The sequence below is a fragment of the Galeopterus variegatus genome, unplaced genomic scaffold (genome assembly GCF_000696425.1).
Source record: "Galeopterus variegatus unplaced genomic scaffold, G_variegatus-3.0.2 Scaffold16797, whole genome shotgun sequence".
Lineage (NCBI taxonomy): Eukaryota > Metazoa > Chordata > Mammalia > Dermoptera > Cynocephalidae > Galeopterus > Galeopterus variegatus.
The window spans coordinates 1-16,464 of NW_007742908.1; the positions used below are offsets into that span (position 1 = coordinate 1).

Consider the following 16,464-nt stretch of genomic DNA (forward strand, 5'->3'; position numbering starts at 1 on the left):
CCAGTGAGCGGGAACCGGTCTGTATGTGGGATCTGAACCCTCGGCGGGAGCGCCACTGCGCCCCCAAACGGCGCACTGTAGCAGTGCGCCACCAGGCCGGCCCATGAGGCTGTTTTAGATGGTCTGCGTTCAATAACACTGAATCCCGAAGAAAGTCATTCAGCCTCTCTGTACACATGGAGGATCAGTATTCATTTATTTTGGTACTAGTTTGCCTTTAATTCCTAACACTTCCAGTCTTTCCTTTGTCACAGAGAAGGTAGACATTAGGCTCAGACCCTTGACCAGTCACAGGGTCTGCTGAAATATAACATTCATTTTTATTTTCATTCTGTTTGTTTGTATTGGTTACCTAGTGTTAGGAGAATATTTGGCTTCCCCATTTACATAGTGACATAAAATTTCCTCTAAGTAATTTTTAAAAAGTCAATTTAAAGAAAAATTTAAGTAAATGGTATATCGGTGGTGTCCTGATCTGTAAATAAGAATACTGTCCTTGGATTACTGAGGTTTGGAAAACCGTGATGATTTTACTGATTGTAGCAAAAGGTCAGCCCTCATTAACACACACGTCGTCTTGACCTGCTACTCAGTTTTGTCGTGTATCTTTCCTTGTAGAAGGTGGAAGGCCCTTGAAGGCAGCTTACCCTTCCGTGTGTATCCCCACCCCGCCAACAGGATGTGTTAGTCACCAGTGAAGCCCCGGCTCGGGTGCTGCCCCCACCTCCACCAGCGGTCCCCCCATACCTGGCAGCAGTAGGGTGGGAAAGTAGATAGTCTGAGAAGCTGCACACTTATTCTGTCAGTCAAATAAGTGGCCAGCGAGGGGTGAGTTCTTTAAGAGAGCCTGGTCCCATGCTTGGTTCTTGGAGGGGGATGGCATGGGTTCCAGAAGAAAGAGAATGAGGTTTTTGCCCTCTAGGAGTAATATGCCATCACGCTCTGGAGGAAATGATGCGACACACGTACATGCAACAGTGGGGCTGATTGGAAGAAGTATATACAATGTTAAGTTGTGTGGTACTGGCTTTGGATGCTGAAGGAATAATTCAGGAAAGGGGAGAGAAGTGAAGACCAGTTAATCAATGACAGCTTTAGTGATCAGGCAGAAATCGAGGTTAGCCTTAGTGACACATAGGATTCCTTTTTGGCATCTGGTGGTGTGCACAGAGGTGGAGAACATGGCTCTGAAGTCACAGAGATCTGGATTCAGTTTTCATCCCTATCCTCAGGGACTGTGAACATCTAACTTAACCTTTCTGTGTCTGTTTTGATACGGGTAAAATGGGGAAAGTAATCACGCCTACTTCATGGTTTGATTTAAGGATTGATGAAGGTGAGGTAAGTAAACAGCATTGAGCCCCACTACATAGTAAGTGATCGATGATGAGTAGCTATCATTATTAATCAACCATTCCATTTGTTTATGTAGCAAAAATTTATCGCTTGGTTATTATGTGTCAGGGACTGCCAGGCGTCCCATGTCAGTACCTTGAGTGCTGAGTCCCACAGTTTCCACTTAGGTACAAGACACTTAATCATAATCATAATAATAATTGCTATAGTGTTCTGAGTGCCTGTTTGTGCGCCAGGTACTCTGCTGGATGCTTTATTACTATATTACCTTTAATCATTATCCTCATTTTTGTAGAAGCAGGAATTGAAGTACAGAGGTTATAAAAATTGTCCAGGGTCCCATAGAGACTGTCAAGCCTGGGATTTAAATTGTCTCTTCTTTCTTCCTGTTGCAAATTGACTCTTGTTGTTGTCAAGTTGGACTCATTATGTCCAAAACTGAACTTGGTTTCCTCAAACGGGCTTTTTCTCTCAACTTCCCAATCAGAGGTGCCACCATTCTTCTACTTGTCACCCAAATCTGAAAGGCCAGAGACCTCTCCTTCTCCATCAAGCCCCTATGTATGCTAATCAACATGTCTTTAGTTCAAATGCATCTTTTCCTCTCTGTTCCCCCTACCCTGGCCAGGCTCCCACTGACCTAGGCCTTGTTAGTAGTTTTCAGTATGTTCTCCACTGCCCTACACATGGGAGATGAGGTTTACACAATACATTCTTGGACTTCACTGGATTTTGGTAAAACATTGTTAAATTTTCCAAGATGTGAAAGCACAATAATTTGTTATTGCCAAAGCTGTTCTTCAGTGGTAGGAGCTTCCAGTGGGCTCAGTGCAGTGGTACAAATACGTAAGCTGCTGTGAATACAACCTTTCTCTCCCAATCAGTAAAGCAAGCTGAGTGGAAAATAGAGTAGAAAAACACTCTGTTTGGGTTTTAAAGCTTTCCTCTTCAACAAATTTTGCTGGGACAACTGGATAGCCACATGCAATGAAGTTGGACCCCTACCTCATGTGATATACAAAAATTAACTAAAAGCGAATCAATGACCTAAGTATAAGAGCTAAAACTATAAAACCATTGGAAGAAAACAGAAGTAAATCTTCATGAGCTTGGATTTGGCAATGGATTCTTAGATATTACACCCAACAAAAGAAAAACATGGATAAAGTGGGCTTCATCTAAATTAAAAACTTTTGGGCTGGCCACTTAGCTCAGTTGGTTAGAACATGGTGTTGGAACACCAAGGTCAAGGTTTGGATCCCTGTACTGGCCAGCCAACAAAAAAGAAAAGAAAAAATAATTAAAAACTTTTCTACATTAAAAGAGATTATCACGTAAGTGAAAAGACAGCCTACAGAATGGGAAAAAATATTTGCAAATCATTTATCTGATAAGGGTCTAGTATTCATAATATGTAAAGAACTTCTATAGCTCAACAATAAAAAGACAAACCACCCACTTAAAAAATGGGCAAAGTTCGGTTCGCTCACTGGCTGAGCGTGGTGCTGACAACACCAAGTCAAGGGTTAAGATCCCCTTACCGGTCATCTTAGAAAAAAAAAAAAATTAAAAAAAAAAAAATGGGCAAAGTATTGAATAGATATTTCTCCAGAGAAGATACAGAAATGGCCAACAAGCACATGAAAAGATGCTTGACATCATCAGTCATTAGGGAAGTGTAAATCCAAAATGAAATGAGATACCACTTCACACCCACTAGGATGGCTGGAATAATAATAAGGAAAATAAGTATTGGCGAGGATGTGGAAAAATTGGAACCCTCGTACACTGCTGGTGGAATTGTAAATTGTTTCAGAGGCTGTGAGAAACAGTTTGGTGGTTCCTCAGAAAGTTAAACATAGAATTACCATATGACTCAGCAATTCGACTTCTAGATATATACTCAAAAAATTGAAAACAGGTACACAAATATACGTACACAGGTGTTTATAGCAGCACTATTCATGGTAGCCAAAAAGTGGATATGACTCAAATGTCTATCAATGGAAAAATGGGTGAACAGATAGTGGTAGATACATACAATGACATATTATTCAGCCTTGAAAAGGAATGAAGTACTATAATGTGGATGACCCTTGAAAACATTACGATAAGTGAAATAAGCCAGATGTGTCAAATATTGTATGATTCCATTTATATGAAGTTTCAGAATAGGTAAATTCGTAGAGACAAAACAGACTGATAGTTGCTAGGGGTTAGGAAGGGAGAAGAATGGGGAATAATTGTTTAATAGGTACGGAGTTTCCTTTTGGGGTGATCAAAATGTTTTGGAACTAGATAGAGGTGGTGATTATATAACATTGTGAGTATACTAAATACCACTGACTTGTTCACTTTAAAATGGTTAACTTTTATGTGGATTTCATCTCAATAAAAAAAAGTCTACAAAAAAAGTAAAGCTTTCACAAAATTTGGTGCTTTGATTATTAGTAGTAACAGATGCTTGGTAGACACCAGTGTTTCAGGACACTTATCGAGAATTGTTGGCCGGGACCATCTGTCAGGATTACTAGCTGGCTTCTGCTTGCAGTCTCTCCTCTTTGATGAGGGTGGGACCCTAGATCAGGGATCCGTAAGTCAGGTGACTTCAGGGTCCGACTTGTTGGAGTAAATGTTTGAGGTCAGCTGGGTGTAGGGCAGCAGGGAGTAGGGGGGATTAGGTGGCACTGGGCTGTACCTGTACTACCTAAAGGCACTCACATTCAGACAAACTGTCCCGGCTGGTTCTTGCCTAGCCCCTCATTCTGTCATTCCTATTAAGCCATCTGACAAATATCAAACTTTATCTTCCTTACTGCACCCTGCCCCAGCCACGTGGAGGTTTGGGGTGACAGGATTGAACCCCATTGAATATGTAAGGGGAAGGGTTCACTCTGAATCTTCTGCTGACTGGCCACTCAGAAGTGGTCAGGAGCTGGTGGCCGCCTCTGTAGAGGGAATGGTGGGTTTCTTTAGTGTCACTTTCTCAGAAATTTGAGTGCCTACTTGTCTGTTTTCTCTGCCAGAGGAGAGGGCAGAGAGGCAAGGAAGAGTCTGGGAAGATTTTTAATAGGCGAGATGGAGAAAGGTTTTTTTGTTTTTAAATCTGCCCAAGTGTCCAGAGGCCTACACCTGCTCAAGATGCTGGAACCTTGGGCTGGGGAGGGGTGTGTCAGGGGAGTGGGGGAGAGGGTGTGGAGGAAGGAGGCTTAGTCCATTAGCTCTGGGAGTGGCTGGTGCTGTTTTCCTTTGTGTCTCCAGCTCTATTATTGCTAGTAATCCCTCTTTACTGCTAGGATGGAGCGATCTTTGGTCCACATTCTTTCAATATTTAACAATTGAGTGCACATTTGGGAAGGGGCATACTAAGAGGAGTATAGCTGTGTGAGTTAAGGGACCTGCGCATGACCCCTGTCCTAAAATTTCCACCCCCACACCTCAAAAGAAAAACCCTCATGGTACCCAAAGTACCAGTCTTGCAGATTCCTTTCTTTAGATATTGGAAGAGTTTGAGCTCTCAGAGAATCTTCTACAGCAAATCCCTCTAAGAGAGGTAAAAATGAAGCTTTGTTTCACCCAGTGGGGGTGAATGGAGAACCAACTGAGGGAGGGTGAAGCCTAATGGGAAGACCTGTGGGGTGACCCAGCACACGCAGGGCTGAGAATGAATCTGCGTTTTTCGCTGTTTACCTAGATAGAGCTGGCACGGATAGCTGGCTGGTGGAATGGAGTTAACCTTTTTTCTAGTTGTTAATCTGTCTTCAGTAGATACTTCTTCCTGCACTCCCCATTTCCACTTGAATGGCAGGGATGAGGAGAGAATCTTTCTTCCTTCTCTGAAATCCCACGTACAGAGCTCTGAATTCCAGGTGACTCATGTCTGGCCACAAGAGGTTGTGCTTGCACAGGGCCTTTGGATCCATCCCACTTGTGAGAATGTGGGCTAGGATTCCACATACCCGAGGAGCTAGCTAGCTGCCCACTCAGGCAGAGTCCCTTGGCTTAGCTTATAGCACTTCAGTTAACTACTGTCTTTGCTCTTTTTAGCAAGATTGGCTTCCACCAGGGCACATTGATCTCTGGGACCACTATTTGGGTGAGGTGGCTGCCCCAGGGAAACTAAGATGACTCCAATACAAAAGTGCATTGGTGTTAGAACTTGGGAGACAGGGCCCAGAGTATAACTGATTCAGTTCCTCCTTCCTGGGACATGTTCACAGAGAGCATTGTGGGTGTGAACGTGTGTGCCGCTGGCATCCCCAACTTGCCAGCCACTTCTCAATGGGTGGGGGTGAGTTGCAGGATTAAGTAGAAATCTCAGAGCCCAGAAGACATGCTATCTTAAGAATTTAGATAAAGTAACATGGAGAGGTTCGTGGATACTGTCCAGACGCTGTCTGAAACCTTGAAAATCTAACTGCACCTCCAGTCCCTGTGATGTGTGAGTGGTTATAACGCACGGGTGCCCTGGTAGACAGGAAGTCCAAGTAGCCATTCCTCAGAAGGGTCAGCTGTGACTGACAGCTCCTCTTTCACAGACTGCGAATGGGTGGTATGGTATGAAGGCTGAGAGAGCAGGCTCTGGAGCCAGGCTGCCTGAGCTTTGGTCCTGGCTTATTAGTTGGGTGACCTTGGGAATTGATTTAATGGTGCTTTATCTCAGTTTCCTCATCTGTAAAATGAAGATGGCCATAGGACCTGCCTTGTAAGGTTGTTAAGAAGATTAGAGATAAGGCCTATAAAATATGTGGCACAAAAATGGATGCAAGCTGGCTGATGAGCTCAGTTGGTTAGAGCGTGGTGCTGATAATATTAAGGTCTGGGGTTCCATCCCTGTGCTGGCCAGGCAAAAAAAGAACCAAACCCCCCCAAAACAAAAATACGAATGCATTGTAGGTGTCTGAAAAATGATGGCTCCTACCATTGATCCACGGTAGCTGAATGGTGGGGCTTGCAGGAGAGGCCAGGAAGATGGCAGGAGCATTCTGTATTCAGCGGTTTCCCTGTGTTTAATGCACTCTGGTTTCTTCTGTATTCCTTTCCTTGCCCAGTATTGATCCTCCAGAAGGTGGAGAATGGAGACCTGAGCAACAAGATTCTGAAGATCACTGATTTTGGCCTGGCTCGGGAATGGCACCGAACCACCAAGATGAGTGCGGCAGGCACATATGCTTGGATGGCACCTGAAGTCATTCGCGCCTCCATGTTTTCCAAAGGCAGTGATGTGTGGAGGTAAGGTCTAGAGGTGCAGGGACAGTGCTCCCCAGGTCTATTGTGCCTACACACATGCTTCAGGACTCTGAGAACTGAGAGTACATAGAATCCCAGGCACCATAAGTAGGTCTAAGGGATCCCCTCAGTGCAATCCATGTTAATTCCTACATTGCCAGGGGACATTTTCCAATGCTTTATCTACCAGAAAATCCCTCCAGTGCTGTGGTAAGTGCCACCTCTATGCAGGTCCCTTTGTGTTAGTGATTGCTCCCTAGGAAAGGCCAATAGATTCCAGGGGTAACGTTACTCCCATCTCTGACCTGTAGGATGGTGGGGGCACTCAGTCCCTCCTGGAGACCTTCCCCAGATCAGCCTGGCTTGCTCAGAACAGTGCTAGGCTTTAGTGGCTGTTACTGCTGGACTTGGGAAAGCAGTTAACCCAGTATCCTCTCTGTAAACTCCTGAGCTGATGAGTATTCTTTGTGCTATCTCTTTTTTTCTTGGTGGCCTGGAAATTATCCTTTCCAGTTACCCAGTTAATCTTTTAGTAAGGCTCTGTCTATTGAACATTGATCTAGAAATGAGAAAACAGTGGGTCCCAAGCATGCACCAAGAACTGTGTAATCACAGACTAGACATGACCAACCACCCTCCTAGTGAATATCAGCCCAAGAGGTCACAAGGACATTGATCTAAAAAAATCTCATCCCCATTGAGGAGGATGAGCAACTACAGAGTATACATCCTTATGCCTGTGGGAGTATTACCTTGGTATACAAAAGGAGGGACTGTAGGTTATGATTGTACATAGTGAGTGAAATTATTGCTTCCTGATGTGTTGTAAAGCAAGCTTCTGTGTGTATGTATGTGTGTATGTGTATATGTATATGTGTGTTTTAAAAAATAATAGCTTTATTGAGATTTATTCACATACCATAAATATTACTAGATATGTAATTCCATAGATATTATTCATCCTTTATACACTTTAAAGTGTATAAGTCAATGGTTTTTAGTATATTTACGAAGTTATGCATCGATCGCCATTGTTATTAGTTTCCTAGGGCTGCAAAGGATTTGAATAGACATTTCAAATTACCAGTAACAAATTACCACAAACCTAGTGGCTTAAAGCAACAACAGTTTATTCTTTCATAGTTCTGGAGGCCAGAAGTCTGAAATTGGTGTTGGCAGGACCACACCCTCCAGAGTCTGTAGGGGAGATTCTATTCCAAATAAGGATTCTGGGTTTTAGGACTTGGACATATCATTGTAGGACCACCATTCAGCCCACTACTACCACTATTTCCAGAACATTTTTATTACTCCCGAAATAAACCTCATATTTGTTAGCAGTCATTCCTCAATTCCTGTTCCCTCACAACTATTAACTTACTTTTTGTCTCTGTGGATTTGCCTGTTCTGGACATTTCACATAATGGAATCATACAATATGTGGCCTTTTGTGACTGGCTTCTTTCATTTAGTATAATGGTTTCAAGGTTCACCCACATTGTAGCCTATATCAGAATGTCCTTCCTTTTTTTAGCTTAATAATATTCTATTGTATGGATAGACCACATTTGTTTATCCATTCATCAGTTGATGGACATTTTTTTACCACTTTTTGGATGCTATGAATAATACTGCTGTAGACATGGTGTACAAGCTTGTGCGTGAACATATGTTTCCAGTTCTCTTGGGAATGTACCTAGGTGTGGAATTGCTGAGTCACTTGGTAATTCTGTTTAACTTTTTGAGGGACCACCAAACTTTTTCATCACGGCTACATCATTTTACATTCATTCCCATTAGCAATGTATGAGGGTTCCACTTTCTCTACATCCTTTTAACACTTGTTATTGTCTGTTTTGTTTCGGTTTTTTTAATAGCAATCCTAGTGGGTGTGAAGTGGTATCTCATTGTGGTTTTGATTTGCATTTCCCTAAATAACTAATGAATGATGTTGAGTATCTTTTCATGTGCTCACTGGCCTTTTGTGTATCTTCTCTGGAGAAATGTCTGTTCAAATTCTTTACCTGTTTAAAAATTGAGATATTTTCCTTTTATTGTTGAGTTGAAAGAGTTCTTTATATATTCTGGACACAAGTCCCTTATCAGATATGTGCTTTGCAAATATTTTTTTCCATTCTTTGGATTGTTTTTTTACTTACTTAATGGTGTTTTTAATTTTGATAAAGTTCGGTTTATCTATTTTTTCTTTTGTTGCTTGTGCTTTTGGTGTCATGTCTAAGAAACCACTGCCTAATCCAAGGTCATGAAGATTTATATCTATGTTTTTTCTAAGAGTTTTATAATTGTAGTGCTTATGTTTAGGTCTCTGATCCATTTTGACTTAATTTTTATATGTGGTTTGAGGTAAGGGTCCACCTTTTTTTCTTTCATGTGGCTATTCATTTGTCCCAACACCATTTATTGAAAAGACTATTTTTTTCTTAATGAATTGTCTGCTCATCTTTGTCAAAAATCAATTTAGCAGAAATGTAAGGGCTTATTTCTGGATTCTCAGTTCTACTCGATTGATCTTTTTATCTATTCTTATGCAGGCACCACACTTTCTTGATTACTGTAGCTTGTAGTAAATTTGAAATGAGGAAGTGTGAGTCCTTCGATTTTATTCTTCTTTTTTAAGATTGTTTTGGTCACTGTAAGTCCCTTGCATTTCCTTATGAATCTTAGGATTGTATCCAGAATAGATAAAGAACTTTTTCAACTTAACAATATAAAGAAAATACTCCCAATTTTAAATTTTGTTAATTTCTGAAAAGTAGGTAGCTAGGATTTTGGTAGGAATTGAATCAAATCTGTAGAATTCTTTGAGAACTATTGACATCTTAATAATGTCTTCTAGTCCATGAACATGGGACATCTTTCTACTTAGTTAGGCCTCCTTTAATTTCTTTCAATGATGTTTTGTAGCTTCAGTATGTTGAATCTTATTTCTCCATACATTAATTACAGGGTGAAGTGGCTAATGAAAAGAAATGAGTTTTTGTTTCCTTTAAATATCTGACCTGATCTTGTTAGGTTGAGCTGTATACTGATATTTAACTGTTTTTGATTTATAAAAACAGCAGTTTCATGTTTCAATTTAACACTTTCTTTGACCATATGCTAATGAGATTAATTATCATATTAATTAAGCTAAGCTGCTGTTTTAAAGAGATCTACAGATATGGAGTTTGAATAAGATAGACGTGTATTGGGCCGGCCCGGTGGCACACTGGAGAGTGCGCCACTTGGGAGCGCGGTGGCGCTCCTGCCGAGGGTTCGGATCCCATGTGGAGACCGGTTCCTGCTCACTGGCTGAGCGCGGTGCAGGCGCAACACTGAGGGTTGCGATCCCGTTGCCGGTCCCCGGTACGGGCGCGACACCGAGGGTTGCGATCCCGTTACCGGTCAGTAAAAAAGACAAAAAAGGAAGAAAAAAAAAAAAAATAGATGTGTATTTGTCTTTCAAGGAGTAGTCCAGACAGTCCAGGCTGGCAGGGCAGCTGTGTTCCGTGAGATCATTCAGAAACCCAGGTTCTTTCAGCTTCTTTCAATGCATTGTCTGTGTCTGAATGGTTAAATCCAAGTGATTGTTACTTCTGTATTATAGTCTTCAATAGAGAAAAGAGATCTTATGATTTAAAGGCAAGCAGCTTGTCTTTAATTTGGAGATAGTTCAGAAGTTGTACACATCTCCTCTGAGCGTGCCCCATTGCCTGCACTTGGTTATGTGGGCATACCTGGCTCCAAGGGAGGCAGATAAATGTAGGCTGTAGCTGGACCATTCTGTGCCCAGCTGAAACTCTTATTATGGAAGAAGGAGAAGAGGGGATTTGGGGGGCGATCAGCCACTCGCCACATTCAACTTTCTTTTATCTTTCTTCTCTGTTACATGATTGTTTTCTACTTTCAATATTTCTGCTAGGCTTCTTCTCCCAGCCTGACCTTGAAATTGCTCAGGTTTTATTGTCACAAACTCCAAAGGTTTCTGCTGGTGATGATTTGGACAGAGTTGCCTCAGGTTATCCAGGCACATTCTTAGTGGAAAGGAAAGCAAGAATGCCTAATGTAGAGCTTCTCATGGTGACAGAAATGGTAGGTATGGAAACACAATGTCATTGTAAGGGTTTATCTTCCATGGAAGGAGTAAGGCAGGACCTTTCAACTTTTACCCAGAGTATCCTTGTTCCAAGAGTAACCTGCAGGTCTTGTCCTTCAACTACAGATCCTAAGAGTAGGCTTGAAGACTTCTGGTGAGAGATATCTGATGAAATTACCCTACTCTGTAAAGGGAATAGCTTGGAGGTAAACCCCAATCAGCAGCATTTTAGATGAAGTATCTTGGATATGGTCCCACGTTTAAAATTGTTCCCAGCACTTAAGCTTCCTGATCCAGTTTGGTTGATGAATGTGGTTTGAAAACATAAGTCACCCTGCACCCTTTCAGCTTCCTTAGCTTTCATGCTGGAGGATTTCCTTCAATACACAATTTATCGAACCTATTAAATGGGACTTTAATCCCTCCCTCCTCAAGCCTACCTATCTAAGTGACTCCAAATGATCTCTCACCTTTCCCATAGGAAATTGTGTTCCTAACATTACTTGTACACTGGAAACAATATTTACCACCTGTGAATGCTTAAGGGCTAGCTAGGCTGTATGCTAAATGCTGTACATCTTTCATCTCATTTATTCCTCACAAGAATTCCCAAAAGTAGGTGTTGTTATTCCCATTTTACAGATGAGGTGACTGAGGCTCAGATGGTTTGTCATATGCCTAAGTTCCCCCAGGTAGATATAAAGCTGTAGTTAAAACTAGATATGTGTCACTTGAAAGTCTGTGCTATAGCTGTTACCATCTATATTCTCTGTTCCTGAACTTTGGGCTACCTCTTCCAGGATGATTGGCCTTCCATACCTGGGAGCCAGCAGGATATCCCAGAGAGGGCTGAAGCATGCCTAGGAACTTGGTGCAATGCTGGTTCCCAAATTGACTTGTGATTTGTTTATTCATTTGTTTATTCAAGAAATGTTGAATGCTTACTCTGTGCCAGGTACCAGCCTGAGTCTGAGTCCCCACTTCTCTTCTTCCCTGCTGGAACGCATCCAGGGCCTGAGATCTCTGGGCCTCTGCCATGGCCAGTGCCCAGGGCCAACTGAGTTTGTCTTCCTGTTCCTCGGGTATTGTTCTGCGGGTCTCCTCCACACACGTGATGGAGGATGAGATGATGGTGGCCTGGGTCCTCAGCTACATAAATTACCCAGTCTGCTTGGATTGGGGACTTCCTCAGGAAGAGCAGTTGCTGAAGTCTTTCCCTGTGGTTGTGCTGTGCAGGGGAGCAGTGGTTACAGCCAGAGGGTGTCATCGCAGAAGGACATCTTGCCTATTGTATGTGGAATGAGGTGGAGGCATTTTCTTAATCATTTTAAATTTTTAAAATTACAATAGCAAAACATGTTCCATATATATATATAAAGTATAGATAAACAAAAAAGAAAAGAGAAGAAAAGAAAATTACCCTAAACCCACTCATAGCGATATATTGATATTTTGGTATATTTACTCCTACTCATGTGCTCATCTACCAACCCCTTAAGAGGCGATCATTCTGCTTTGTAAGCTGCTTTTTGAATGAAATGTAGCATGAACACATTGCCAGGTTAGTAGGTATGTTGTTAGGTCAGTAAATAAGTGGAGGACAAGAGTGGCTCTAAGCTAGGAATCTGGTCAGCAGTGCTGAGGGTTCTTAGAGGTCACATGGTAGAAGCTGCCCAGCATGACTGCTCTCTGGATAAGTCACATTAAAGGTTATCAGGAAGTGTATTAATACAATTCTTGATGGTGTTCAAGGCTTACTTTAAAGTAAGAGTAACAGTAACAGCCTGCAGGACCATCTGACCATGCACTGATTCCCATACCCACCCACCAACTCACTATGTATGAATGCCTACTGCATACCAGAGCCTGGGCTAGGCCCTGAGAATGCAAAGATTAAAAACTACTGTCCCCGTCCTTTAGGAAGGAGCCCACAGGCTGCTAAACAAACAGCTAAAATACATACATGGCAGCCCAAACAAGGGCTAAGTAACACCTGGGGATGTCAGGGAAGGCTTCCTAAAGTGTCCGACATTGTTCCCTTCAGCATCCAACTAAAATCCAACTGCTTGTCTAGATAAGTCAAGACCTGCAACTGTCTACCAGGCTTTTTTCCTGTCAAGTTACATAAAGAAAATGATAGTATTTGGAGGCCTCATCATGGTAAGCCACTATCAAAGGAGAGAGACTGGCCAGGCCACTCTGAGTGTCCATATGTGGCCCCTGGATGCCCTGCCACATTGGTTGGCACATTATTCTTTGGAGCCATGCCAGACCACTTGGGATCCTTTTGGGGCAAGCCCCTGCCCTTGACGGCTTGTCTCAGTGCATGCCCCTCCCTGTCTCTGGAGCACTGGCCCCCCTCCTTCATTTAGCAGTGATGAGAGCAGAAGGGCTGTCTTCTGCTATCATCCTTATCTGGCTTAAGTGACCCTCCTTTGTGTCCTCATAGTATCTCTGTGTGACTCATCATTCTATATTCTAGTTGTCTTCTTTTCTATACCTCTCACTAATCTCTTTGTGGATGTCTTTTATCCTGTATCCTAATCCCTGGCATTGAGCTTGATACACAGCACATACTTAGTAGATGTTTAAAATGAAAGAATGGGTAAATGGCAAGAAATTTGAGTTGGATCTTGAGAGATAATTAAAGTTTACCAATCAGAGAAATGGTAGAAGTGCGTTCTAGAGAGGCCATTCACTAGAAGTTGGTCCAGGATCCACCATGATGTACTTCATGTATGCCCTCAGGATGTGTCACTCTATCTACCTAAAACCTTCTCTCCTCATTTGCAAAATGATAATACTTACCTTGCAGGCTTGCTGTAGGGATTCAAGATGATGATTGTAAAGTGCATTAGCACTCTGCACATACAAGGTATTGTGATAAATGGATACTGGGCTTATTGCTATTTTCAAAAATTAATATGATTTTTGTTGCTGGTTGCAGACTACTGATGAGTATTACAAGAAATTTGAGGTTGGTGTTGAAAATATAAGGAGAGCCATTCTTCTGACTGTTGATAGCTTTATGATTTCTTGTCCTGACTTATTCTTAGAAGGATTGGAGGTTTTTGCTTCCAAAACCATGATTTTGCCTGGTTCTGATTGTGAATTGGTAGAATAATTCTTCCTCTAAGTTTTGTTCTTTACATTCTCTGACTCACAGAACATAGGAAGAATTCTTTATGTGGATTTCAAAGGTAGGGCAGGCACAGTGAAGTTCTCACAGCTGACACACTGCTCTGCTTGACCGATGTGGTCTACCCCGGTGAAACTTTTCCCTTTGAGTTAGACAAATGTCTCTGTTAGGGATTGTTGCATGCTGATCTGGGGCAGGAATCTATTCAACCAAGTGGGCAATTAAAGAAATCTTTTACAGGAGCAAACTTTGTTTTGAGTGGTCAGCTCTTTGCTTTCTAAAGCTTAAAAAATGTGTCTGTGTCAGAAGCTGAAGTTCTTTTTTAAAACAGAAAAAAATTGTACTTGTGAGGCTGCCTCTTTTCCCATGTTATTTCATTAATAATGATGACGACAACAACATAGCTGTGGCCATTGAGCACTTATTTAAACCCTCTAGTATTTAATTTAATTTAATTTTGTGATAGCTCTGTGAGACTGGTAGCAGGTGAGGAATTAGAGGCTTGGAGAGATGTAGAACTTGCCCAAGGTCACATAGCTAGGGAATTATGGAACAAGACTTTGAAACCAAGTACGCTTGACTCCAGAGGTTTTGCTTTTAGCTAGTAGGTTTTATTGCTTCTCTCTTATATCGCATTAGTATTGTCTATTTCATTAGTCTCTCTTTGTGTTGGGGCGAATGTGAGATGCTCAGAAAAGCCTCATGAGCTATTTCAGTGAGGTTGTACCAGTGGTTTATTATGTGGCTTCTGTCTCCTTCCTCTCCTTAGCTATGGGGTGTTGCTTTGGGAGCTGCTGACCGGCGAGGTGCCCTTCCGAGGCATTGATGGCTTAGCGGTAGCTTATGGAGTGGCCATGAACAAACTCGCCCTTCCTATTCCTTCCACTTGCCCTGAACCTTTTGCCAAACTCATGGAAGGTAAGTAACCCCTGTCCTGAACAAGACTGGAGACAGTTTGTTTACCTTCTTATGAGCACTTGGTAGATTTTGGCCAATTCTACAAGATCAGTTACTGAAAGAGGAGATAAAATGTTAGTCACCAAGGAGGAATCCTGTGGGCAATGGGAAGACCTACCTCAAAATGATGTCCACACCCAGCTGCAGCAGGTCCCTCTGTCCATCGCCAGTGACTGTAGACGTTAACTTGGTAACTAAAGCCTGCTCTCCAGCACTTCAGTATACAGCCAGGTGCTGCGTAATGGCGTTTTGGTCAATGACGGACCACGTAAATGGTGGTGGTCAGAACAATAATCTGGGTGTGTAGCAGGCTGTACCATCTAGGTTTGTGTAAGTGCACTCAGTGTTCACACAATAACGGAGTCGCCTAACTACATGCTTCTCAGAATGTATTCCAGTCGTTAAGTGATTCATGGATGTATTATTTAACACAAAATAAGAACATACAACAGCTTTTATTTCAGGATCCCTGAGTGTCTTATATATAGAAATGAAGAACATCTGAGAGGAAAGTGACTTTAAAAGTCAGCTAGTGAGAAATCCAGAGCTGAGAGAGGTTAAGTATGGGTGGCCTCTCTATTAGTTAGTGGCTGAGCTGGGGTCAGATAGACTTTTCCTGACTTCCACTCTAATGCTTTGTATCCTCGCCTCCTCATCATTCTATTGAGGTGGGGGAAGGGTAACTTATTTATTTTGGGGAAATTGAGGCACAGGGTGTGGTTACCCATTGTCAGGACTTGAGCCTTGTAGTAACATGGTAAATTATGTTAGCAATACTTTACACAAGAAAAGTCTTTGGGCTTGCTTTTCTTGTACTTAACAGTCATAATTGGGTGAATGCTGCATTTTGTCTTTAGTTTCACTGTTTATGATTGTGGTGGGGGGCAGCTTGCTTTACCTCCTGAGCCCTACTTGGAGATAATTAGAGAGCAGGGGTTATCTAAATTCTAATCTCTGTTTCTGGAGGGAGACATGAGAGGTAGTTTTATGGTCAGTGAGGTCACGTGATATCCTAAGTCTTTTGTTTGCCTCTGTCTGTTCATGCTGTCTGTTTACTCACATGTTCCATTCAGACTGCTGGAATCCTGACCCCCATTCACGACCATCTTTCACGAGTATCCTGGACCAGCTGACTACCATAGAGGAGTCTGGTTTCTTTGAAATGCCCAAGGACTCCTTCCACTGCCTGCAGGATGACTGGAAACATGAGATTCAGGAGATGTTTGACCAACTCAGGGCCAAAGAAAAGGTAAAAAAAAAAAAAAAGAAAATTAAAAAGAGAAAAAAAGGCATGCATTGGATTAGTGGACCCCACTGGGGCCACTGGACTGAGTCTGACCGATCACTCTGATTCTGATGTGATTGTCTTCTTGCTTAATATCTACTTAATTGTCCAAACCGGCGGAGGAGCACCACTGGGCATTTACCAGTGGGTGTCTCACCCTGCCAGCTGAGAATATGAGAGGGTTCTAGAAAGATTTTTTGGTTCTACAGTGGACTTCTACAGAAGGCTAACTTGATATAGGGATACTTGGGCATTGAGAGGTGTCCACATAAACTTGGTTAATTTCTTTTTTCTCTTCTCACTCTACACTATAGCGGCTCCATATTATAGCAGCTAAAATTATATATGACTTTATAGTTTCCCACTTTTTTCATTTGAAAAGTCTGATGAGAGCTTTTTATC

General features: G+C 42.1%; 1 protein-coding gene across 1 annotated transcript; it reads left to right on the forward strand.

Moving 5' to 3' along the window:
* Positions 1-1,284: 1,284 nt before the first annotated feature.
* Positions 1,285-16,026, forward strand: LOC103582569 (mitogen-activated protein kinase kinase kinase 9-like; the record flags this gene model as incomplete). The annotated part of the gene is made up of 4 exons (XM_008564122.1): positions 1,285-1,336; positions 6,408-6,588; positions 14,590-14,738; positions 15,851-16,026. Coding segments are annotated over exons 1-4 (558 nt in total), but the record flags the coding sequence as incomplete, so codon positions are not given.
* Between the last annotated feature and the right edge of the window lie 438 nt (positions 16,027-16,464).